Source organism: Pseudorca crassidens, chromosome 1, assembly GCF_039906515.1.
Source record: "Pseudorca crassidens isolate mPseCra1 chromosome 1, mPseCra1.hap1, whole genome shotgun sequence".
NCBI classification, from domain to species: domain Eukaryota; kingdom Metazoa; phylum Chordata; class Mammalia; order Artiodactyla; family Delphinidae; genus Pseudorca; species Pseudorca crassidens.
In genome coordinates, this window is record NC_090296.1 from 139,074,016 (window position 1) to 139,099,926 (window position 25,911).

Genomic DNA, 25,911 nt, shown 5'->3' on the forward strand with positions numbered 1-25,911 from the left:
TTCCAGTCAATTTCCCCAGCCTCTTATACTAGTCATCTGCACATCAGAAAAGTAAACAAGCCACTTGGATGCCAAGCATTTCCCATAACACTTATTCCTGATCTTTTCTCTTTCTCATCATGACCAACAACCAGGAGAGAGACCATATAATTTATCATCCAGACCAAACACTTTCGCAGTAAACCGAGGCACCAGCCAGAAATGATACATGAACTGGGATGACCAACTCATGTGGTACTGGTCCTCCTCCAATCTACACTCATTTTATAAAGGAGACAGACTTTATAATACAAAGACTTCTAAGAGAATGATGCGTTCCAAATCCAGACCACTCAAAACCCCAGAAACCAACGCAGTTAAAAGTCAGAGACGATACATATCTCTGCAGTTGGTTGAACTGGAGCTGGTGAAAGCTGTCAGTAGAGAAGACTTCTCCAGTAAGTAGTTCATGGCTATGGAGCCTTTTCTGAGTCCCTCCCGCCCCACTTCTGAAGAGCCTTCTTTACAGTGAACCAGCGTCCCTTGACCTGCCTTGGTGTCCTGGTCACACCTGCAGCAAGGTTCTCCATACACTCAGTTACCACTGCAGCTTCACCTAGCACGTGGCTTCGCCACCAGCCCCTAGACTGGGGCCAAGCCTAGGACAGGGTCCTGATCATCTCTGCATTACCATGGAGGGGTGGAGGTCACATATCTCCTGCACATCCAATGTGCTGCAAAGAGGACTGCTGAATGAATAGATGAGTCAAAAAAGCTGAAGCCATCCCTTCGCTGTAGAGAAGAGGATTCAGCCCCCGCTGGAAGCATGTCTCGGGGAGGAAGAAGGGAAACCCCAGCCTCACTCCCACCACCACTGCCCACCTACCCACACCTGCCAGGAGTGCTCCAGATACAGGGCCTTCGCACTGGCTGTTCCCTCTCCCTGGAACATTTTTCCAACAGATACCCCATGGCTCACTCCTCCCTTTCCCCCTTTTTCAAATCTTGGCTCATATCGGACCTTCTCAGAGTGGCCTTCCCTGACCATCCCATTTAACATAGCATCTGCTGTCCTACTCCCCCCACGGTGGCCCTTCCCACTCCCATCCCCTTTTGTCTTCTCATCACCATATCATGTATCTTGTGTACAGTCTGCCTCTGCCACAGGAGTGTAAGTTCCATGATGGAAGCACTGTGTCTATCTTGTTGACGGCTGCACCCCTAGTGCCTGGAGGTCATCAGAAGTCAGTGAATATTTACAAATAGAAGAAATCTGTCTCCTCCCGTCCTTTGTTGCAAGAAGCCAGCTGTCCTCTTATCCAAACCCAGGACCTCCACCTGTGTTTGGAATTGCATCCCTTCCTGCCTTTGGCGAGTCTTATTCCATCAACTACTTCTTCTCTCTTCCCCATATAGTTACAGCTTCATTTCAGCGGCGTAATAATTCTGGTCTTTATCTTGGACCTTGTATATGCCAGATTCTGTCCTACAAATTTTATATTACTTCATTTAAGCCTGACAGTAGCCCGAGAATGTAGAAATGATGATCCATTTCTACCTGAGAGGAAACAGAGGCACAGAGAAGGGGAAAATCCTGCCCGGGGCCACACAACTACTAAGAAGGGATGTCAGGATTTGAACCCAGCAGGCTGGCTCAGACCAGCGCCTTATGACTCTGCCATGTTGCTGGCTCATCCCCACTAGCATTTATATATATGTTTGCTTTTCTCATCTTCAATAAACGACCCAACTTTCCTTTCATACACCCCTCAGCTACTTCTCTGTCTGTTTCCAGCACTTTGCAAACTTCTACACTGTCTGTGATTCCTTGCTCCACCCTCTCCCCCCTACAACTCCATTCTGGTTCATGTCCCCTACACTCTATCAAAAGCACTCTTGTATGAACACCTTGTGATGGGCATGTCTGTCCCCATCTTATTTGAACTCTGTCAACATTTGGTGGCACGTCCTCCTTCCTGGATAAGTAAAGTCGGGACTTCCTGGTTCTGGCCACAGGGTGGCCCTGGACAAACCTTCTCCCGCTGGAGGAAATAAGCTACTGGGAAGAGTCATGATAAACGATCCCAAGTGAAGAGAAGGGTTAGAGTCCTCAGGGCATCTTTAAGATTCCTTCTGGCTCTGAAAATCCATTATTTTAAATCACACTCTTCTTAACACTTTAAGGTTCCATTAATAATGACATAAAATCCCTCCTTGATTCTTTCTGTTCCCCTAACAGAGGGTGCCCCCCAATTAAAAAAATCTCAATTTTTCTCTATATTCACACCCAACAAGATTTTGTCCAGCATTACTTTCTATCAAAATATAGAAAATATTTTTCTTACAAAATATTAGTTTTATAAAATTTTCAGATAAAAAATATGGTTGAATATTTTTGTCAACATCTTCCTGCCCCCACCAAAATTTACTCCCCAAGAGCGATGGCTTCACTATTCCAGGTGACAATCCCAGTCCCAGACGTACATGTTAACAAAACACATCCTTAGGAAGGGGATGTGGATTCCAAGAGAACAGTAAAAATTATTAATAACTTCATTTGCTTGAGCTCCACCCTGTGCCAGGCACTGTACCAGTGGCATGTTAATTTTCATATTTTGGTTTTAGAAATAGGACATGCAGGCTCAAAAAGTTTAAGTGATTTGCCCAGGGTCACCCCCAGCAAATAAACTGTCAGAGCAGGGATTCAGTTTGCATATAGTCCAACCACGTGTGTCTGCAGAACACTGGCTCCTGCACCCTGCCCTTCACCTGCTGCATGTAAGAATTTATTACACAGTCAAAGAGATGCCAGAGACTTAAGAGGAAGCAAAGGTTACTCAACAAGTAGTTGCGAGACACTTGGTGAGCTAATTGGGAAAATATTCAAGTCAGATTCTCCACTGGCACCACACCAATAAGGACAAAATGCGGTCTAGCCATTAAAAACTACGCTTAGGGGCTTCCCTGGTGGCGCAGTGGTTGAGAGTCCGCCTGCTGATGCAGGGGACATGGGTTCGTGCCCCGGTCTGGGAAGATCCCACATGCCGCGGAGCGGCTGGGCCCGTGAGCCATGGCCGCTGGGCCTGCGCGTCCGGAGCCTGTCCTCCACAATGGGAGAGGCCACAGCAGTGAGAGGCCCACGTACCACAAAAAAAAAAAAAAAAAAAAAACTACGCTTAGGAAGAGTTTTATATGAAAATTCATTCAATCCTATTTTAGTCCATTTGGGCAGCTAGAACATAATACCGTAGTCTGGGCTTATAAACAACACCAATTGATTGCTCACAGTTCTGGAGGCTGGAAGTCTGAGGTCAGGGTGCCAGCATGGCCAGATGAGGGCCCTCTTCTAGGTCACAGACGTCTTTTATCCTCACATGGCGGAAAGGGTGAGGGGTCTCTCTGAAGCCTCTTCTATAAGGGCACTAACCCCATTCATGAGGCCTCCACCCTCATGACCTAATCACCCCCAAAGGCCCCATCTCCAAATACCATCACATTGGGCATTAGGATTCCAACATGTGAATTTGCGGGGTGGAGGACACAAACATTCAAACCATAGCACTTCCACTGGCCCGTCACTTAGCGTCCACTATTGACAGTTGCTGCGGCCTCCTGCTGCAGACACAGTGTTAGTCTTGGCTGTCGTTTTCCGTTTTTTTATTGTATTAGAAATATACCACTGCAGAACCTTAACGGAGAGGTTGGCAGCCCTGAAAACTTCTCATTTCATTCATGTCACACGGTGTGGATAAATCCGTGCTCTTTAAAGAGAAGCAGAACGTCTGTCCGACGGGCCGTGCTCTGCTCTTGAACCCGCCTCGCTGGGACTTGAAAGCTCTCTGCCTTAAGCCGGCCTTTCTTCCCTCCCCTTTGTTCACTTCTTGACAGACCTGCATTCAGAGAGGCCGTGTCCCTATTAACACAGCTGCAGCCTTTTCCTGAGAAAACCCCTGGAGGGCACCTGGGTTGGGGATGACTTTAAAGTCACTTTTCTTCTGGGTGTTTGATATGTCTTGTCCCCTTCCCTACTCTGCGGGACCTGGATAAATGCGGCTCCCCCCCGACAGCCGACACCACTCAGGGAATGTTGCCGTCACCTGGAAGGAGGACGGCGGGACCGTCAGTAAGGGTGCTGGAGTTCTGGTTCCCAACGTGCTCTAGCTTTGCAGCCCTTGGCCTCTCGAGGTCTTGAGGTCCTTCTCTGCAAAGCGGGGTCCTGTGGTGGGATTAAAGCAAGAAGCTCCGGGCAGACGTGAATGTCAGTTGCAGTGTTGTTATTGAAGGCGATGGCTGCTGACTTCGGGGTCAGAAGAAACCACTGCTGCGTGTGGACTCTGCTGAGGCCCCTCAGATCAGCTGTCCTCAGGGAAGCTGCCTTCCAACAGCATGGTCCATTAGGGAGAAATCAGGAGCGGTGGATGGAAGAAAATGGAATGTGTTATCTGTGGCAGGACTGTGATTCTCACCGCTGCTGCTGCTCTGTCGGATGGCTCTGCGGCCGTCCAGTGGGGAGATCTGCCCGAGATTAAATTAGTGCACTTTCTTTTCTTCAGCAAAGAAGTGCTCAGCTAACTAGCACGAGAGGCACATCTGACAGTCATGTTGCCAAGACCTGGGTGTGGTCCATCCACCAGCCACGGGGCTGTGCCGGATGGAGCCCCAGTGGGACCCACAGGGTGTGGCCTGGTCCCTGAGTGGGTTGACGACACAACAGTTCTCCTGAACGAGACCCTGAAATGTCCCTTAGGTCCTAGATTCCCTCCTCCTTCATCAAGTGTCAACACTCCTCCAGGTTTTCCTTGAAACTCTTCTCTGATGCTCCCTCCCAGGCCTTCCTCCTAGGCCCTTCCCCTAGATGTCAGGGTTGCTCAGAGCCCACCCTTAGCCCTTGAGAAGCCCCGGCTTCCATTGTTCATCTACATGCCCACAACTCCTGATGCACTTCCAGGTTCCAGAATCACAAAGCAGCCTAGTCACCGCCACACAGTCCTCAGACCTGACCGGCACTCACACCCCCAACCTGCTCTCCCCCAGGTTTCCCTCAGGGAATGGTACCCACCCAGTCATGCAGAATCAGGGTGCTGTGGACACTCCCCATCCTCTCTCACCAGGTTTCCCCTCCAAGATCACCCAGCCTTCAGACTCTCCCACCTGAGGACAGCAGGTGCCTTCCCTCAGGTTCCCCGCCATGGTTTCTCTCTTACCTCCCTGTCCGCAGAGAGTCATCCTTTGCCAAACGCTCCCACGTGGGACCCGGATTTCCAAAATGCAAAGGGCAACATGGCGCTTCCTCCTTGAAGTGGGTTCCCTCACCGAGCCCCATTGCTTTCAAAATAAAGTTCGGGTTCCTTAGCATAGCACAGAAGACTCTGAGTCTGTCCTCATCTTCACTTTCTCACACATCCACCTGCTAACTCCACCAAGCAATGGGCAGTTTCAGGAACGTGTGAGTCAGATCACAAGATTGTGCCTTTGAACGTTATCCTCTCTCTCCAGAACCCTTTATTCTGTTTTCCATTTTCTTAATTCAGAGTTTATGACTTGCCAGCCCCAGGTCGTATCTGGCCTGGGGAGCTTGCACAATATTAAATCTTTTAGGATTAAGAGGCCAATGGTAAAAACTCAAGGGATTAGTCATTATAAAATATCTTAAGTTTTGGCTTCTTTTGAACAATCAGAACCCTGAACCATAGTAACTAGTGGAGATGAGAAGCAGCTGTGCCTCACTTTGGGGGCGGGGTATAAACTATATTTTCCCACAGTCCACATCACTCCTTACTGTCTTACACTGTACTGTTTCACTTATTTATGTGACCTGACTAGACCTTGAAGGCATTTGAGTTTGAGATCCCTAGACCCACTCCTACTCAGGTAGCAAAACTCAGCTCATGTCACCTTCTCCATGACCTTCCCTGACTCAGAAGCCCCACTTATGCCAGGTACAGCAACGCTACGGGACCTGAGGGTGTATAGGAAGTGGCAGGGAGTACTAGTTCCTTGCTCCCTTTCAATGACAACTGACAAGATGCTTATTGATAAAATCAACCAGAGCAGAAGAGGAACACCCAGAGGCACCGTCGTCCCCACCCCACACACAATATTCAGAAGACAAAAGTTCTGGAAAAGAAAATTTGGGAGCTCCATTCTCCCTATGATGTGGCACAAGGCTGCTTTCTTGGACTTGCTGATTGAATCACTAACTGATAGACTAGTAATGGAAAGCCAGCCCTGGCTCTGGAGGGATACTTAGCCCTAACGCCTCAGGTGTGAGCTGTGGTCTCCGTCCCCACTCCCCAGCGCATGTTCTGTGGGAGTCCAAGGCTCTGGGGAGGAATTGGGGGGTGGTTCTGCCCTTTGGGTCCCCCTTGTGAGCTGCTTTCTGATTGCCTTTGAGAAAAGCCCCGAGACAGTGCTCAGGATGGAGAAAATGAACTCCAGCCCTGTTGCTTCAGGGCACGGAAAGTGACATCAGCCAACAAACATCACTGCAGCTGGTAGCAGGTGGGGGGTGGGATGCGGATGGGCATAGGGAAGATGCTGGCACCCAAGGCTGTGTCCAGGTTGATGCTAGAATCGGGTGTCTGAATGGGGACTTGAGGAGACATCTGCTCAGACGGATAGTGGAGAAGCGACCATGACCAGAGTTAACACTGACTAGGCACTTACCACGGGGCAGACACGGACCAAACCCTCACTGTGGATTTTCTCCTTTTGTCCCTATCGCAGCCCTAAGAGGTGGGCCTTTTAATGACTCCCATTTTGTTTAGGGATGTTAAGCATCATATCCAAGGGTTTACAGGGAAGAGGGAGCTGGGGCAGGATTTGAACCTGGCTCTGTCTGACGGATTATCTCCAAATCAGGAACTTGGTGCAAGAGGTTGGGGTGGAGTGGTGGTGAAAGTCTGAGCTCAGTCAGAACCGGGGCATGCTGTAACGGGAGCAAACCCAGAAGAGAAGCCAGAGAGCAGGGCCAGACGGGCATCATACCTGGGACTCTACACCTGACTCCAGACATGCCCGCAACTCCAGCTGCCACAGCTCAGAGGAGGAGGTGTGAAGCCATGTCAGGACAGGCGGAGTGTACAAGTGACCCGGGGTTGTTCCATACCTCTTGATTCCCACCCCTCATTCTAGGAGACTTTGACCTTAACACTTTGAATATTTCCAGCAGCTTTGGACAGGAAGTTCAGGCTGTGCAGAAGGCTGGGAACCTGGTTCCCGTTCTAAAGAAGTACAAAGGAGAGGAACAAAGATGGGTTAACAGGAAGCCCCCCTCCTTTGATTTTCCTCTTGCCCTAAGCATTAGGCCAGACATCCAGGGTGGGCTGGGGCCTGAGGCGGCATCACAGTCACAGGCCTGCCTACCTCCAAGGTCTGGGCTGGTGGCTCTGGACGGTGCCCAGGGGACAGTGGCCCAAGTTGTCACTAAGGGCTCTGCATCTGAGGGCTGCTTCAGAGCCTCACCCTCTTTCCATTTCTCCTGCCATCACATTCCTGTAGAAAGTGCCAGGGGAGAAGGCTAGGGTGGAGGGGGACACCCCGGCCCCTCCTTGAGGTTTAGAATAATTAAGAGGCAAAGAGAATTCTCTACCTCCTGACTGACAGGTGGACAGGAAATTTAACCCTTTTTTTTTTCTAGATAGTAGAACACCTGCACACGCTTTGCATGGGCACATTCAGAACCAGGTGATGCTGTGGGCGGGAGCAGGGAGAGGATACACAGAGCCTACCCATCCCCTGGCAGAGGGGATGGGAGAAAGGGATCTAGCCTCTTGTTTTCTTTCATCCAACACTGTCGTTAACATGGGCTTTGGTGAGATCCCTAACTCCACCCTCACTAGCGGAATATGGAAAACGGAGCTTCCTCACCTCTTAAAATGAGTAAACCATGAAGAGTAAAAGAGATAATGATTACGTATAAACAGCTTGCCAGATGCTATTTTAAATTTTATTTTTATTGTTGTTCCTATTAAACTTTTCTGAGAAGAGAGAGTAGGTCATAGCTGAATTCTTCTTCCTTCTCTTCTTTTTGTTCTAATTAACGTGCACGATGGGCCCCGGGCTGGGCTCTGGGGTCACAGTGGGGGATGGAGACAGTCTCCTGTCTGAAGGTGCTTAAAATTGAAATCTGGAGACAAGAAACACTCACACACATACACATACAGGAAACACTGCAGCAAAGGAACAGAATCATAACCGCCCATCCGTACACTGGGTGATGCTAAGAAGAAACGAGGAGAAGCAGTGATTAGAGACTGAGGGTATACTTGGGAGCAGGCAGGGAAGAGCTGTTTGGGGGGGTGGCATTTTGTCAGAACCCCAGGATACGAGGAGGGCAGCCTCGAAAGGGCTGTGGGAAGAGCATCAGGCAGAGGGGTCTGCACAAGCCATGGTCCCAAAGCAAGAGGAGCCTGATGGGTGAATGGATCCCAATCTTCCCTCATGTAAAATTCATGTTGTTTCTGGGCCCTCCTCGCCCCAGAAGATGGTCTCTGAATCTTCATCCCCACCTCTGTTTATTGGTCCCATTTTCTCCTCAAGATTGTGACTTTCTCATATAACCTCTCCCTCTTTCCTTCTCTCCCCTCATTGCTTCTTTACCTTATTTTTACAAATACACTTTTTTAATTTTAAAAATATTCTCCTTCTGCCTGGTCCTGCTCTCGACCTGCTTCTCTTTGCCTCTCAAACCTCTAGCAAGGCCAGACTGTAATCATGGCCCCCTTTTATCAGGGACCTCTCTGAAATCTCGCATCACCTCACCACACCAAGGAAAGAGGTCTCTCAACTGTCACCCAGAGCCCGCTGATGCCCCAGCCCCACTGATGCCCTGGAGCATCCTCATCCCATGCGCCCTTCCGCCAGGGGTGCTTGCCCCCCCTTGGTCACAGCTTTGGTCTCTCCGTTCTCCCCTCACTTCTTTGTCCTTCTCCATGCCCTTTGCTCCCTTGGTTCCTCCTTCCAACTCTCTAAATGAGGGCAAAGACCGAAGCTTAATCCTGGGGTCTCTGCTACGTTAAAGATGGCTACACTCATGGCTTCAACCGTCTCCCTCCAAATGGCTTCTGATCTCCATCTCAGCTCTGACCTCTCTCCTAAATATTATTCACTTACATACTGGTTACAGTTGCCCACCATCCAGGTGACTATGGACAAGTCCCTTCCCATCTTGGGGTGTCATCGCTGTACCTGGAAAATACAGGGGAATGGGCTGGCTGGTCTCTTTTGTACCTACACTCCAATAATTGGTGATTCAATGATTTTTAAATGTCTTCGTTCCTACGTAGATGAACTCTATACTGTTAAAATCATCATGTTTAAAGTCAAACTCACCATTGGACCTTAAGGCACAGCTTTCCCTCTGGATTCCAATACCCACAGTGGGCTCGGCCATCACTGACCATCCCAGAGTATTGTCATTTCTCCTCTGTAACCAAGACTCCCTAGCTCTCTCTTCCTTTCCATTTGTAGCCCCTATCCCCCAGCCCAGACCCTCCATGCTGCTCCTATAGATGACCTGGGTGGTCTCCCTAGCTTCTGCCCCTTCCAGCAACATACAGTCTACACATTCCTGTTCAAAACATTTCAAGGGTCTCAATTGTTCACAGCAGCTCCTCTTCAGCTTTGTGGAATCCTTTAAAATGTATGGCTCCTCTGCCCAGAGAAATGCCTAAGATTTCAAGAGGTTCATGGATCTCCTAAAACCCATCACAGACTCTTTAGAGGTCTTTGGACCCCAGATTAGACCAAAGCAACCCCCCAAAGAATCAAGTGTGAGTTCCTCGGCTCCTGACGGCCTGGCTCTGCACCCCCTGTCCTATCGTATTTTCCTCCACCCTCAGGTCGTCCCGAAGCCCCCCACTCCAGCCAAGCCCCAAAGGTAGGAACAGCTCTTTGATGTGCACTTGAACCTTCTTTGTCCCAGGCCATTCTCCCCATCTGGATCATCAATTTCATTCTTCTTCCAGCTAAGTCTTGGACCATTCCTTCAGGTTCCCACCCTGATCCCACCTCGTCTAGAAAATGTTTCTCTTGCCACCGCCCTTTGTGGGGACTCCCTCTTTGGAGCTCCTACAGATCTGAGTCATCATCACTAGGAGCACAAGATTGTCAGTTTTTGCTTCTGTGACATGGCAGGGCTCACCACTGAGGACAGGGACGCTTACTAGGTTGAGATGCTTGCTGGTGATAACGAATCTTCCTGATAACTGAAGGAAGAAGGCTTCCGAAATCCTCCAATTGAGCTATGACTGATGCCAGCTTTTCTATATTTTATTACATACACTCACATGCTTTTCTAAAATGTGGCACATTGAGCATAATTTATCAGGAACACCCATCCTGCTGTAATAGAATGATTCTCCAAGTGGTACTGAGAGGCGGGGAATAAAGATGCTGCTGAGCCTGTTTGCCAGTTCATCAAGAGGCTTCGTTGAGATGTGAAAGCATCCACTGTGATGCCTGGCATGTGGCAGACCCTCAGTGTGTAAGTTTGCCTTCCACCTCCCTTAGAGTGGCTTTTTCCCCTTTTAAATGTAGAGCAGGTGGTAGGTGAAAATAGCTCAGCACCTTCTTATTGCCCTACTCTAAGATTTCAGGGCAAGGAATTTAGAGGCATAGAAAAAGGATTAGCTATTTACAGTGAGTCTGGACTCACTCAACAGGGAAGGTATCCAGTGGTGATGCTTTGCAGCTAGAGAAGACCTGTGGGGTTGTTGAACCTCATTTACAGATGGGGAAATTGAGGCCCTGAGAGCTTAGGGCCTGCCCTTGAGGTGGCAGATCTCCCAGCTCTCACTCACCCCAGACATGTTTCTCATCCTCACACAGGACGATGTGTGATGCACATTCCTGTTCACAACATTTCAAGGGTCTCAACTGTTCATAGCAGCTCCTCTTCAGCTTTGTGGTATCCTTTGAGAATCCTTTAAAATGTATGGGGTCCTTCCCTGGTGGCTCAGTGGTTGGGAGTCTGCCTGCCAATGCAGGAGACAAGGGTTCGATCCCTGGTCTGGGAGGATCCCACATGCCGTGGAGTGGCTGGGCCCGTGCGCCATAACTGCTGAGCCTGTGCTCCAGAGCCCGCGAGCCACTACTGAAGCCCGTGCTGCCTAGAGCCTGTGCTCTGCAACGAGAAGCCATCGCAATGAGAAGCCCACTCACTGCAGCCAAGAGCGGCCCCCTCTCGCCACAACTAGAGAAAATCCACGTGCAGCAATGAAGACCCAACATAGCCAAAAATAAATAAATATTTTAAAATGTATGGATCCTCTGGCCAGAAAAATGCCTAAACTTTCAAGGGTTTCTCCTCCATCAGACCACAAACTCCTCAGGCACTTTTTCTGTGCTGGGTTCATCTTTGCCTGTCACCAGCATCTCACACAGGGCTTGTGAGCCCTTGTGTGTGACGAATCAGATGCATTTCACTCACACAGCTTTGTGATGACCACACCAGACTCGTGGTAACAGTCACGGAAACCAGGTACCAGGGAGCCTTCCTGCGGCTTTTCTCCAGGGGCACTGGGATGCCTTGTAAGGCGGCTGTTTCTGCACCTAACTGGGAACAGACTGACTTTTCCAGCAGACTTGGCCCCTGGCAGAGAGTGTGCTGGCTACACTAAAGTGCTGTACTTGAGATATAGTCATTGAGCATTTACTGGGCGACTTGCCCTGGGTATATGGAGATGAACAGGATAGAAATGGATCTTTCCCTCATGGAGAATCATCTTGTGGAAGATGAAAAAAAGAAGAACAGAAGTAAATATACCATCACCTGGTCCAGGCAGAACAACCCTCTCCAGTGGCTAATCTCCACCTATTTCCAAGACAGAAAATAAAAACAACACTACACAATGGGAATCTGATGAAAACCCCAAACCCAAACGTCAACACAGTTTGCTTTATTTTATATCAATTGATCTCAACTCTCAAATATTCCAGCTTCAAAAGGTAAGATTAGGTACCATTAAGCCAGCCAGACCGGCATTGATTTAAAAACCCTCCTTGATACTACAGGATGGAGGAGGTTGCAGACCCTTATTAATATCTTTGTTATCAGCACGATCTCAGCCTGCCAGGAGCCAGTGCACCTGATTCCCAATTCTGGCCACATCCACATCCCTCCGGTCCTCTGGCTTCTGTGTACCAGGCCATGGAGCTTGTATATAGCACCATGAATTACCCTGTTAAGAAACCTTTAACAGTGGGCTGGTCTTTTCTCCAAGGAATCAGGGAAAAGGAAAAGTGCGTTTCATCTATAACCAAGACGGAACTCAATGGATTTCAAATCAGACAATCATGTGGGAGCTGATATAAACCATCATATTTTCTCTCCTTTGGCCATGGAAAGGAATATATAAATGATTGCAGAATGTAGGTGGCAGGAGCTGTTCTGAGCTTCTCTCTGGAACTAACTCCCTCCTTCCTGCCCTCCCTCCTTTCCTTCCTTTATTCTCCAAACCAGCACTTACTCTCTGCCAGGCTCTGTGCAAGGGGCTGAAAGTACAATGCAGCACAGATGTGAAATGGTCCTAGCCCTCTTAAAGCCACAATCTACCAGGCAGGAAAGGCACAAGGCAAGAAATATGAACCGTGAGGAGGAAAATATAGAGGGTGCCGGGAGACTCTAAGACGGGAGTCTCACCTAGTGGTGTTTCTGGGAGTTGGTGGCAGGGCTCAATCATCCTTGACTTTTGAGTCATCCACAAGGTTGTTTCATCGGAGAATTCTTTTTTTGAGCACTGGGCAATTTCCCAGATACAATGAGAAATCGTATCTGTAACTAGGTACTTTTTTGGAAGATTAACTCACTTATTCTCTATAGAAGTTTTACAAGGACTTGTGGCGGCTTTGCTGCCAAGGGGGCAGATAATGGTCACAGAGAGAAGTAAAGCAGCCACGTCATCACAGCATCGACTTCAGTCATTTTTGGGGTCTACCTTTACGTGTTTTGCTAATCCCACTTTATTGACTTAATAGTTTTCTTTAAATCGACTCACTTAAAAACTTAAATGAATTAATCATCAAAGGAACCTTTATATCATTACCATAAATAGAATACCAATATCCCTTGCCCTAAATAGAAAGTAATGGCAAAAATAAATACAATTAAATTCTTGGCTTCCAGCCTGCCCAGAGGCTGTCTTTATCTGAAGTAGCAGATTGGTTTTTAAAGGCTCCCCTCTACTTGCCTTCGATAGCCCCTAGAGGCCTCCCCCATCAATTCCTCTGCTTTTTATAACTGAGAATGGAGTTTGGAATTAGATCGCTGGCTGGGCAGGCCACCAAAACCACTCAGGAACCCCAAGAACCCTAGGGAACTGTAACCACGTGTGCCAACTGTGAAGTGGGGCCATTGGCTGTGCGAATGATCACTTCCAAGCCAAGCTCACGAGGGGACTTAATGACACAGTCAAGGAGTACTTGACTGACCAGCTTCTCTGGAAATTTCTATCACATGCTCCAGCCCTGGGTCAAAGTTATTCTGGTACAGACATTGCGGCCTCCTTAAGCTCATTTAATAAATCAATTCAACCCTTGGTTAAGATTTCTCCTTGCCTTGGGACTCCCCTGGTGGTCCAGTGGTTAAGACTCTGTGCTCCCAATGCAGGGGGCATGGGTTCGATCTCTGGTGGGAGAACTAATATCCCATATGCTGCACGGCATGGCTAAAATAAACCCAAAAAACAAAAACCAAGTTTTAACACCTTCTTGGCCAAGAAAGTTGCAAAGAAAGGGTTAACTCTGAAATCAAGATTAAAAAAAAAAGCCTCATGGATGAGATGGAAAATAAACTGCATTAAAAAAAAAAAAAAAGATTTCTCCTTGCCTTACTTCATGCCTCAGGCCTCATTTGTGGGAGGGTGAAAGGGAGAGAAGAAGGTTAATCCACAGGCCTAAACCCCGGCACCCCAGAAACGGCCAGGTAGACCTTCATAAAATTCAGTTCTTTTTTCTGTGTTTATCGAGCAGTTACTTTACCTGAGTCTCAGTTTATTCATCCATAAAATGGGTTTTTCCAGGGTTTTATAATGAAATAATGTATGAAAACCCCTAGTGTGCACACAGGCATCCAGCTGTAATAATAACCATTACTGATTTTTCTGACATCCTTTTGAGAGTCAAGGCCAACTCTGATGGGCAACAGGGATCCTCAGACAAGTTTCCCCTGGTTTGATGGGCCAAGGTCTTTGCCTTGGGCTGGGGCTCTGCAGAAGGCCATGAAACCACTTATTCCCACCAGTGCAGGGAGTGTGTATGCAAATTACCTGGGGTCTTGTTCTGATGCAGATTTCATCAGGTGTGGGTCTGGGGCGAGGCCCGAGATTTTGCATTTCTACCAAAACTCCAGGCGAAGCCCATGTGGCTGGTCCGAGAACCGCACTTTGATTGACAAGGCCCAGTGTTTCTCCAAGTGTGGTCCTCGAAAGGGCCAGAGATATCAGCATCACCTGGAACTTGTTAAGTGATGCCAGTTTTCAGGCTCCACCCCAGACCTGCTGAATCAGAAACTCTGGGGTGGGGCCGGCACTGTTTGTAACAGCCCCCAGTTTGGGGACTGCCTGACCCTGGAAACCACAGCACTTGCTCACTCCAGTTGTCTTCTGGGAGTTGCCTGGCACGAGCCTAAATGGGGAGAGTCAGCTGTATCTCAGCAGGTTCCAGACCAGCAGGAACTCCCTTCTCTGTTCCCTTGAGCCAAAAACACTAACCATGGCTACTCTGATGCAGATGGTAAGAAAAGCGCAGCTAGGAACCCAGATCTGGGAGGGAGGGGTGGTCTGGGCTATCTGCACCCTTGGCCTCCCACCTCTCTCTCCCCTGCTTCCCTCCCCCACCACTCCCTGACTTCCATGCAGTTTAGACTTTGACAGAGACCTTATGGGCCCCTCCACTGAAGTTAGACAGGAAGGCAGGCCAACGAGTAGTTACAGAGAGTCCACGAAAAGTATATGTTTGCACTTTCCAAGGTCCTAAATCCCAGGTGTTGGGAATTTGGGCCCCCTCCAGCAAGTGTAGCCAGATATGCTCACAACAAAGAAATGGTTTGTGTATCTCTAATTCCAGTCTACGTCCCTTTCTCTTTTTCTCCCTCTACTGCCTCCCAACCATGATTTTTGTACTATATCATTTTTTGAATTAAATAGTACTCACATTGATGTTGCTTTGTTAATACCACAACTATGCTCTTCAAATAAATCAATGTGTCTTGAGCACCTGCCAGGCACTCTTCTGGCTGCTTTCATTTGTGTGTGTGTGTGTGTGTGTGTGTGTGCATGTGTGTGTTTAGTTGTGGTAAAATACACCTAACATAAAATTTACCATTTTCACCATTTTCAGCTGTACGGTTCAGTAGTGTCAAGTACATTCACATTGCTGTGCAACCAGTCTCCAGAGTTCTCATCCTGCAGACAAAACTGAAGCTCTGTGTGCCAACTGAACAGCAACTCCCCTCCCGCAGCTCCTGGCAACTACCCCTCTACTTCCTGTCTCCATGAATTTGACTATTCTAGTCATATAAGTGGACTCATACAACATCTGTTCTCTGTGTCTGGTTTATTTCACTTAGTATAATGTCCTCAAGGCTCATCCATGTTGTAGCATGTGTCAGAATTTCTTTCCCTTTTAAGGCTGAGTAGCATTCCGTTGTATATGCATACCACATTTTGCTTATCCATTCATCCGTCGATGGACATTTTTTGGCTATTGCAAATAATACTGCTATAAACACGGGTATAAAAATATCTGTTCAAATCCCTGCTTTTGATTCTTTGGGGTATATACCCAGAAGAGGAATTGCTGGGTCATATGGTAATTCTATTTTTAATTTTTTGAGGAACCACCCTGTTGTTTTTCACAGCAGCTGCACCATTTTACATTCCCACGATTTATAATTTACTCCTCAGAACACTGTGAGTTGGATACTAGTGACTCCATTGTACAGATTAGGAAACTGAGGCTCAGAGAGGTGAAGCCACCTGCCTGAGGTCACGCAGGTAATAAGTGTTTCATCAGCGATTAGAGCCTCAGTCTTTCCATAGCAGCTCCCAGGGGCTCCAAAGGTGTGGCCTAGTGTCCAGAGGCATGAGCAGTGAGTCTGGCTCATAGGGAAGACTTGACAGTCCTTACTGACCGGAGAAAAGGAAGGCCCCAGACTGGCAGCTGGGAGAGATTTACAAAGAAGCCCTAAGGGAGTCATCCTAATGACGCTGGAGGGTAGAGCTTTGGCGGCGGTACCCTCTGGGGAAGGGGCTGCAGAGCCTTAGCTGGCTCCACCCCCAATGCTGGATGGTCCCGGTCTTCTGGAGCTATTTGTCGAGGAGCTGCTGCTCTCGTGCTGCAGTCTAAGAGGCTCTCTACCCGGGCCAGGACCTGTACACCACTGTGGGTTTCTCTCTTACCCTTCTCTTTGCCTCTCCTGGGAACTAAACCTATGGACTGGGGTATAGTTTGGACATCAGGCAGAGTCCGCTTAGAGCTAAATCCCAAACTTAGGAACCTCAGAGGTGCAGTAGGAGGGGCTTTGCTGCTTACAGGAGAGGAGCAAACGAAAGTCGCCTGATCAATTTACCAGCTCATTTTCTCCGGGTATCTTAGCCTCCCCGCTGCATTATTAAAGCCACGCTGGCTTTTACTAAGCAAGAAGGTGTGAATTAATCCTGTGTAGCGCTCCTCCGAGCATGGCCAATATTCTTGTTCTTGAAACTGGAGATGGGAAGCCTAGCAGCAAGGACAGAGCTCAAGGGTGTGTGTGCCCCTCCCCTCCTCAGTCTTGCTGAGACGTTGCACCCAAGGGCGCGGTCGCCATAGTGCTTGGGAGGCTCACCTGACATGCCACGAGTCCTTTCTGAAGTCCTAATGTTGCCAGCTTCCCTTTGCAAACTGTCTTTGTGGTACAGAAAATGGCCCAAGGCAGGAGACGGGAGGCAGGGGGGACAGGGGCAGGCGGCCCGGTGATTCGGGGACACAGAGTCACTATGAACAGCGTAGGGGATGGAGTCGGGCAATCTTGGCTAGCACCTAATTTCCTTGTTACTGGCTGTGTGTCCTTAGCAAGTCTTGGCACCCCTTTGGGCCCCTACTTCCTCATCTGCAGATGAGCAAACGTGGCGGCTGTGAGGCTTAAGAGATTGCCCCGTGCAGCTCTCGGCACAATGTCAGCTCCCAGGAAACGGGCTCCCTGGGTCTGTACAATCTCCCTGCAGAAGCCTGTCCCCTCCCAGCCTACTTTCTTCCCTCTGCCAGGTTCCGGGAAGCGGACTGCACTAGCCCTTCTCTCTTTCCCCAGAAGAAAATTCCTCCAGGTCTTAATCATCTGTGCTGTTTTTCTCTCCCATCAGTGTGTGTGTACGTGTGTGTGTCTACTCCAATGAGTTGGTCAAACGAATGTGCTCCAGAACCACTCTGATGAGACCTGGTGGGGACGAAAAGGGGGCTGGACGGGAGGGAAAGGGGGAAGGTGGAGTGGGGGGCACCATTCCAAAACAAGATGCTGCGGATCTGGTGACCCTAAATCGCATTGATCTTCTGGGCTGCCATATGGCTGCCGTTACGGCCTCACCTCTAGTTTCCTGTCTCCTGAGCTCTCTTCCAGCGTTGCTGCTTTCCGGGTTTCTCTCTCCCACAGACCTCTCTCTTTCCAAGCTTCACCCTTTGGAAACACGAGCATGCATATTTTCCCCACTGGATGTCATTTCGTACGTCCGTTTGGGAGAGTTCTACTGATTCCCTGGAACCTGGGTTCCCATCCCAGCTCTGCAACTGACCAGCTATGTGACCTCGGCCAAGTTACTTAACTGTTCTGTGCCTCGGGTTCCTCATTATAAAATGGAGATAATAACAATATGGACCTCATAGGATTGTGGGGAAGATTACAGGTGTGAACAGAGCTAAAGTGCCTAGGCTATCATAGGGCACACAGCAGACCCGCCCCCAAAAACATGACTGTTGTCACTCTCTGCTGGCGCCAGCCTCCACGGAGGAAAGATGTATGAGGCGTGAGCCCCTGTTTCTAGAAGCGATGCCCTCTGTTTACTCTTCAAGGTAAACTGAGACCCCAGACTACAGATTTCAGTGATCGGTAACATTTCCAAAGAATTGGGGTTGGGGACTCAGTTTAGGAAAAAGATCACAACTACTATCTACCATCACCCTCTTTCAGGAGAGAAAGGACATCAATACCCAAAAGAAAAAAAAAAAAGAACAGCATCTCAAAGGATAGTTCTTGGGAAATGACAGTTGGCATATTTGAAACTACCATAATTGTCATGGCTACACTGTGTTTTTTATTTTTATTTTTTCTTTTATTTTTTCCTTCTGGATCACCACCCATCAGCACTGGGAAATGCTGATCTCAGGGTCATTTCAACCTCCAGCCATCAACTAAGAGAAGGAGGAGAAATTGTAGCCCGGAGCCTTAAAAGGGGACGAGGAAGCAGAGCTGAGCGTCTCCGTGTTTCTCCAACAATAAGAGCAAAGTGCTGAGGAAACTCTGTGACAGAGCCAGGAGCTTCCTTCTCACAGAGCAATTTCAGAACTCAAACACACACCCACACAGCAAGGCAGGACGCTGGGTTTCCAAGAGCAGCGAATCAGGATTCCAAGTGCTAGAAGTGTCCGGAGGAGCTGCTCCCTGCCGTGTGTAACACAGACACCCCTTGAGCAGTTCCCTTTGCCACTGCGAAGTCTGTGACAGCTGAAGCTAAGAAAATGCTGTGACAAACAGGTCCTGTCAGGACACTGGGCGGCTTCCTAGCCAAGTGACCAACTGCAGGAGACTGGGGAGAATTTAAATCCAGCCCAGCTGCCCCCCAGGAGAGTGACTAATCCCAACACTTAAGGACAAGCGCCAGACCAGCAGTCACTCATTCACAGGGGACGGTTTCCCTGTGCACAGATGACACCCAAGCGTCTCACCTTGGGGCTTCTCCTGCAGAGGTGGACCTGTCCCTGTTCCCTGGCAGGAGGCGGCCACCTGACCACCCCCCTGGTGGCATTCATGTTCCTGCCTCTGCCTTACTCCTTTCACTGTATCTTTCCACCTGCCTCTTGAATTTGTTTTTGCTCGAGGCAGCTGAGAGGTGCGAGGCTCCTGAAACCCACTGAGGGTCCTTGCAGCTGCTATGAGTCTTGGCTAATCCGTCACGATTCCCTGGTTTGACCAGTGTTTGAAAATCATAACACCACTTAAAAGTGCTTAATAGAGAAAATCTTGGAGATGACACACATCAACCTGACCTCTTACTTCTTACTCCCTCAATGTTTCAAACACACAACACAGCCTTTCTGTTCAGCATCCTTTCTGGGGACCAGCCCTAGGAAGGAAACAGTTGGCCCCAACTTAAGTCTGCTCTTAACGCCAGTGTGGAAGCCGTTAAGGTGATAAAGATGGACAGAGCAGGCACTTCCTCTCCAGGCAGAAGGAGGACGGGGGAGGCGCTGGCACTGTTGGCAGTGGCAGGGCTAGAAAGGGCTCTCTGGAGAAAAGGAGCTGGACAGAGGCTTGGAGGTGGGGCTCTACAGCTTTGCTTTTTATCTGAACTGACAGTGGGAAAGTTATCACTGGGCCCTCCTCTTTCACAAATTAGAAAGGTGCTTTCATTCCCATTGGCCTGTTCTACAACATTCTGAGACAAAGAAAACTGTGCCCTTAACTGGGCTGTGGCCTCCATGCTGGATACACATGTTGGGAAAAGCAAGGGGCTTTCTGAGCAAGTGGAGGGTGTTTAATTGTTATTAGAATCATGTAGACCTTCGGGGTCAGAAAGGCTGAATGCTTACTTTTGCCATGTGCTAGGCCCAAGTTTGTTCATCCTAAAAATACTTTATGGGCTCTATTTACTAAACCATATACTTATCACCAGGGGCTGGGGATAAGGGAAAAAATAAAACAAAATTGTTGAGTTCATCTCCATAGGATACTGTCACTATGGGATGCTAAGTGTACACACGGGAGAGGCAGCTACCCCAGACTGTCCAAGGAAGGTCTGGGGTCCTGGAATTCTTTGCAAAGGAGGTGATACTAGCCTTCGCCTTAAAGGAGGAGGGAGGGGAAGTAAGGATGGGTGGGGTGTGGGGTTAAGAATAGTGTGTGCAAGGAGGTTGTTCTAGAAAGCAGTAAGAACATGTGCAAAGGCACAGAGGCATGAAGTCATGGTACCTTCCAGGGAACTGTGAGCAATACAGAATGTCTGGAGGCAAGGAAGGCTGAAGAGAGAGGCTGGGGCCAGATTAGGTATTACCTTGTACGCCATGCTAAAAGCAATGGGAGCCTTTAGAGAATTCCACTATCTCTGAGATCATTTGCCATCTACAACAGCCCCAATTTGTAAAACCTAAGCAATTTTAAAATCTAGCAACCCCGCTTTACAAGGGGAAAGAGGCCCTGAGTGGTGAATTGGTTTCTAAGATGGATATCTATTTGCAATTTAAATGTGATGCTAGGAACAGTTGGCAACAAGGGCTTGGAGCAAGTCAGTTAAACACCAGACTTTCTTTCTGTCCTATTTTATCCTCCAATCATGTTTATACTTGAGTGAAGTACATGAGGACTGGGGCGAAGAGTGGGCTTTAAAAAAATGTTGCACGGCCTTGTGCGAATATGTGTGTTTCTTAGAGTGCCTGGACTGCAACTGCCCAAGGTCATTTCCTTTCTCATCCACCTGGACTCATCCACTAAAAGGTGCACCTCACCTCATCCTCAGCTGATGGCAGTAGTTACCAGCCCACGGATCTGTGGGTCAGAGCTAGTCCTTCCTTGTCTATTACCTTCCCAGACAGTGTCTGATGTCTGGGGGGCACCAGGACCCTGACCATTTTGTACTGGACGGCATCAGTTCTGACCAGTCAGATGTCCATTCTCACAGGTCAGTGCCTGAGAGGGACCAGTTGTTAAGCATCTTTAACTATCACCTAGTCCAGGTTCCTGGATGCCCAATCTTGTGGTGTGTAGAAGTGAGGAAGGCGTATTCTACTGACATCAGAATCAGGGCTGCAATGGAATGGGAGTTTTCCCTCCTTCAGAAGCGTTAGCCCAAGGCCCCACCTATAAGTCTGGGATGCTCAGGCCCATGGCCAGTGAGCTTGTCTGGCAAACCAGGGTATAGCATCACACTGAACTTTGACTGGACCAGAGGGGCATTTTGGGGAGACGAGCCCCGAGTCCTTCTCCAATCCTCATTACTCAACTTCCCTCCTTCTAAACCGCTGAGGGCAGGGGAGCAGGTAACTACTAAGTCAGACCAGGCTCTTAGGAAAACTGGGCCTTTGAAAGGATGCGGGGGGATGAGTTAGGAAGGCTAGTTCTGAGACCTATTATGTAATGTTACTGCATGGGGCAAAGAATTCGTAGGACAGGGCAGTATAGCACGGCAGTCAAGACAGGGGCTTTGGCTTCTCTTAGAATTAGGGTCATTTGCTTTATCACAAGCAAGTTATACAACCTCTCTGAGCCTCAGTTTCCTCACTGATGAACTAAAGATAGCCACCCTACCTAGCTTCAAGAGGTTTGGTGAGGACTGAGTGAGCTAGTGCTTTAAAGCAGTAAGCACGGTGTCTGGCAGTATTTGTGCTCAACAAATAGTAGCTTTTGGTGCCACTAGTAGGTGACCATTGGGTTGCCAGGAGGATGACGTGTGTTAGCGTCTATAAAGCACTTGGAATAGCTCTTGGTTCATAGCAAGCACTCAATAAATAAATGAACGTTAATGACCACCATCATCTTCACCTTCACCATTGCCATGATTTCTGTTATTACTAGCTACATCCTCTTTAACAAGAGTTCTGTAACTGTTTTACGATTAGAGACCTCATTTGGGGACTAGGGCATTGGGTTATAAGTGAGGAGGCCTGTGCAGGCTTGCCCTGTCCCTAACCAGCCAGGGTGTGATCTTGGATAAGAGATGCTACTTCTCAGGGTCAAATTTATCCTAATTGTAAAAAGAGAGGAAGTTTCTTAGGGGGAGCCCTGCCCTCCTTTCTCACCCTAAGGCTCTGTGAGTGTCAGCCTTCCCTAAGGATGCCGTGTATGCCCAACACTGGGCCAGACCCCAGAAAGATATTTATTCAGTAGATGTTTACTGAATGCCTTCTGTGTGTCAGGTTCTGAAGGCATCACGGTGGGCAAGACAGCCATGCCCATAACTCTCTCTTGAAGGTTACACTCAAGACTAAAGCCCAGGGGATAATCAGAAAAAGAGTTTTAGCTTACGACTTGGTCCAACGGACTCTAAATTTGGGGTGCTGCATGAGTTGATGGGGGCTGTTTTACCAAAGCTCCACCCAGTCTCTGATTTAGAATTTGAATTCACTCTTTGAATGCTTTGAAGAGCATTTTACATTTTTTTTTTTCTCATTCAGCCCTAGGGAGACATTTCCCCAAGCAAGCAATTTAGAAACAGAACTTTGAAAATCATCACTTAGGAAGAGACGTGTCTCTAGGGAAATAGGCCCTGGAAGAAAACCCCTGCCCTTCATAACCCATTATATGATTCCTTGGGCAGGACAGAACTTCTGAGATCACCACAGCAAAAGCCTTATTTTACAATAAAAGGAATCAAGAGTTTAGCAAAAATATATCTCAGTTTTGTTCCTCTAGACGATACACATGAAGTTGTCTTTCCTCTTTTACTTCTCATGTGTTAATCCTTGGAAAATTTACTTCAAGAAGAGATTTTTCCTTCTTTCCTTCCTTCCTTCTTTCCTTCCTTCCTTCCGTCCTTCCTTCTTTCCTTCCTAAAAGATCACAGGGTGCCACCACTGCCTTCCAGAAATAGCCATCCTTTCACAGAATTGTCTTCTCCCAGGGAGTGGTACTGGCAGGTAACTTGTAATCTTCCCTAGCACAGGTCAATATCAAGTAGGGGAAGGGTGGGCAGGGCTGGTGCAATAGCACCGTGGTCTCGAGGATGATCCCAGGTCTCCCGGAAAGGCAAAGCATAGGGTGAGGAAGATGAGTCCTGCTCCTGGTGCCGCCTCACTGGCCACTGTACTAGGGCACTGAGCCCCCGCTGGCTGCTCAAAGTTGGGGTGCTTCCAAGGATTAAATAAGTGACTGAGCTTGAAACTTGGCTTGAAAAACAGATATAGGGGGCTGCGGGGATGCTGGTCCTCTGTTTCATGTCCTTCCTCCCCCAGTTAAGGCAAATCCCAGGTGAGTTAACAGTGTGTGGGGAAGACTGGGGGGTGGGACTGGAGGAGGGGCTGCGGGAGAGGGGTCTCAGGCCTGGGTCAGGACTGGTCAAGTCAGGGGTCAGCCTGCGGACAGGGGCACCAGAAAGGGGGATAATGTCACACCAGATGACACAAAATTGTTAGACAATTTTCCCCAGTGTGGGCCCAAGCAGGACCCCCCCCCCCAATGAAACACAGCCATAGCACAAGAGCCCTGGGATTTAAATATATATGTAAATGCCCTTCTTAGCTCAGGCCTTGCGGCTTATTTCTGGATACCGTTAGAACAACCTAACGTGGGGAGTAGGGGCGTTACAACACATTTGGCAGGGAAGGGTAGCATCATGTGCAAAGTGATTTGTTGATTGCATTTGAAAACTTAAAAGTCACTGGCCTATAGAAGACATTCGGTAAAAGTTCAGTGAATGGACAAGCGAGGGATGCCTGAATGGGTGCAGCTCTTACGTTTTCATAGCAGAACAATGGGCAGCTGCTGGTCCTTCCCTCACATGTCAAGGTCAGCAAGTGGTCTGGGCCAGGCAGAGCCCACATCTGGGAGAAGGGTGTGGGAGCCGAGAGGAAGACCCTCCCCACCGCGTCCTCCATCACCTCAAGACTTGTCTTGCCTGATTTCCTTTCCGATCCACGTTTTTGAGGCGAACAGCTACAGAACGTAGCGTTTCTCTATCTCCGCGTGGGAGCATGTCGTGTATTAACTGAACACTATTTGTGAAAGTTTTCTGAGCTCTTGGGGAAACCGAGAATGAGGAGGAGGGAGAGGCAGAGAAACGTTTGGTACTTGAAGAGCACTGGAGTTCACAGAAGGAATTCTGCGGTGGCCAAGATGGGAAGGGGCAAGGAGAAAAGGAAAGAGCAGGTAGTGGCGCCTGCCCCGGGTTTGAGTCCTTAGGGCCTTGGCATCCTGGACCAGGACTGGCCTTTCCCTTTTGAGGGATCTGTCAGCTTAGCGAGCCCTCAACTAGCGCTGATAGTGAATGAAATAACAGATGGGACAAAGGAGGGGCGCACGCGGTGCGGGACTAGCCCCACGGAGGAAGGGACTTTCTGCCCACTCTGCGACCTCACTTTCTCTCTGCCCAGGGCCAGGAGGCTCTCCAAAGGGCCCCTCAGAACCCTGGCTGCACACTCCCCCTCCTGCCTATAGCGGGTTGGTGGCTCTTTGTAGCGGCGGAGCGGAGAGGGGCCGGCCCAGGGGCGGGGCGCGACTCTCAGCCTCCAGGACCCACAGCAGGTGCGTCCCGCGCCTCAAGCGCGCACTCTTGGAAGTCCGGCGGCAGGGCAGGGGCTCGCGGTCCCCCCGCTCCCGCCGGAGAGATCGGGAGAAAAGCGAGGGCTAGACCGCGTGCTAGGCATCCTCCTCCCCAGCCCCCGAAGACGAGAGGGCGGTGGTACAGACTTTCCCGAAAGGTCTCCATCGCGGCGCTGCGAGCGCACAGGAACCCGGGGCACAGGGGGAGCCGCGGGATTAGCTGAGCGCCCAAAGCCAGGTGAGGGTGGGGAAGGGATCTCAGCTAACCCCCGCGCGCTCCGCCTCTAGCGGTGTCAGCCCACACCCCTGTGCTGGGCTCCCGGGCCGGCGGGAGGCGCGTGTGCGTGTCTGTAGGTACTGGGGACACTCGCCTTCCCGGGAGCCCGTGAAGAACCCCGCCCTCCGCCCCGGCCCGGGGATCCCCTCCCCCAGCACAGAGATCCCCGCGCGCCCCCTGCCCACTTTGCTCAGGCGAGAAAGCGGCCGAGCAGGAGACAAAGAAACTCCTGCCTCCTCCACTCTCGGCCCCTCCGCCCGCCCCAGACACTCCCGGGCGCCCTCCCTCGACCCCGGCGACAACGCGCGCGGACATGCAGAGGGAAGGAGGCGGGGTGGGCGAGTCCGCTCCCCGACGCGGTCCAGCTGGAGGCTGGCAGTGCTCCCTGCCCGGGGACTCCCAGTGGCAGCCGCGCCCCCACCCTCCGCTCCCCAAACAGTCCCGGGCTCCCTGCACAGCCACCCCCGGCCAAAATCTTCCCCCGGCTCTCCAGCGGAGCGACAGGGGGGCGCGGCGCACACAAAGCGGGCGTGAGGGAGGATGCGGAGTACCGGGGTGGTAAGAGATCCCGCCAGGGCTCGGCACGGGCCCAGGCGCAGCTATTTACCCGATTTCTTCTTCGATCTCCGAGATGTCTGCGAAGATGAGGAAGACCACGAGCAGCGTGAGCGCAGCCAGCATCCAGCTCCGGAACTGCAGCTGCATGGTGGGTTCGCGCCCACCGGGACCCACGCGGGCCGGCGCAAGGAGCTGGGGCTGGAGGGCGCAGCGGCAGGCGCGGGAGCCTCCGCGCGCGGCGCCCAGCGGGGCAGACACCCTGCGCTCCGGGCGAGTCCGGGCCGGCGGCGGCGGCAGTGGCGACAGCGGCGACAGCGGCAGACAAGGGTTGCTCAGGCGCGGCGAGCCGGCTCGCTCCCTCTCAGCTCCCGTCCGCCCCTCCTCTCTACTCCCCTCCCCTCCCTTCCCCCGCCCCGCGCGGGGCTCCGCGCGCAGTTTGACAGCTTCGCTCAGCTCCTCTGCTCTCCTCCTCCCACCCCAGTCAACTCCAGTGTCCAACCTCCCGCCTTTGCTTCTCCCGCCTGGCTTCTTTCAGCTCCCGAGGGCGCTGGGATGTGGCCGGAGCCTGCCACTCCCCGCTTAAGGAGGCTGGGCTCGGGGCACCGGGTGCGTCCGCGTAAAGAGCTGAGCCCAGGGAAGAACGCGCACCGCCCGGCGT

General features: G+C 50.1%; 1 protein-coding gene and 1 non-coding gene across 2 annotated transcripts in view; both read right to left on the reverse strand.

The window, feature by feature from the left end:
- Window positions 1-25,493, reverse strand: part of ST8SIA2 (ST8 alpha-N-acetyl-neuraminide alpha-2,8-sialyltransferase 2) — a 59,810-nt gene extending 34,317 nt beyond the window's left edge. Inside the window, exon 1 of the mRNA XM_067696974.1 lies at window positions 25,303-25,493. Within this exon, the coding sequence (XP_067553075.1) occupies window positions 25,303-25,400 (98 nt within the window). The 5' untranslated portion in view covers window positions 25,401-25,493. The remainder of the gene's footprint in view (window positions 1-25,302) is intronic.
- On the reverse strand, window positions 3,638-3,781 carry LOC137208125 (small nucleolar RNA U109). The gene has a single exon (XR_010935477.1). It is a non-coding gene; the product is annotated as a small nucleolar RNA U109 (small nucleolar RNA).
- Window positions 25,494-25,911: the final 418 nt, after the last annotated feature.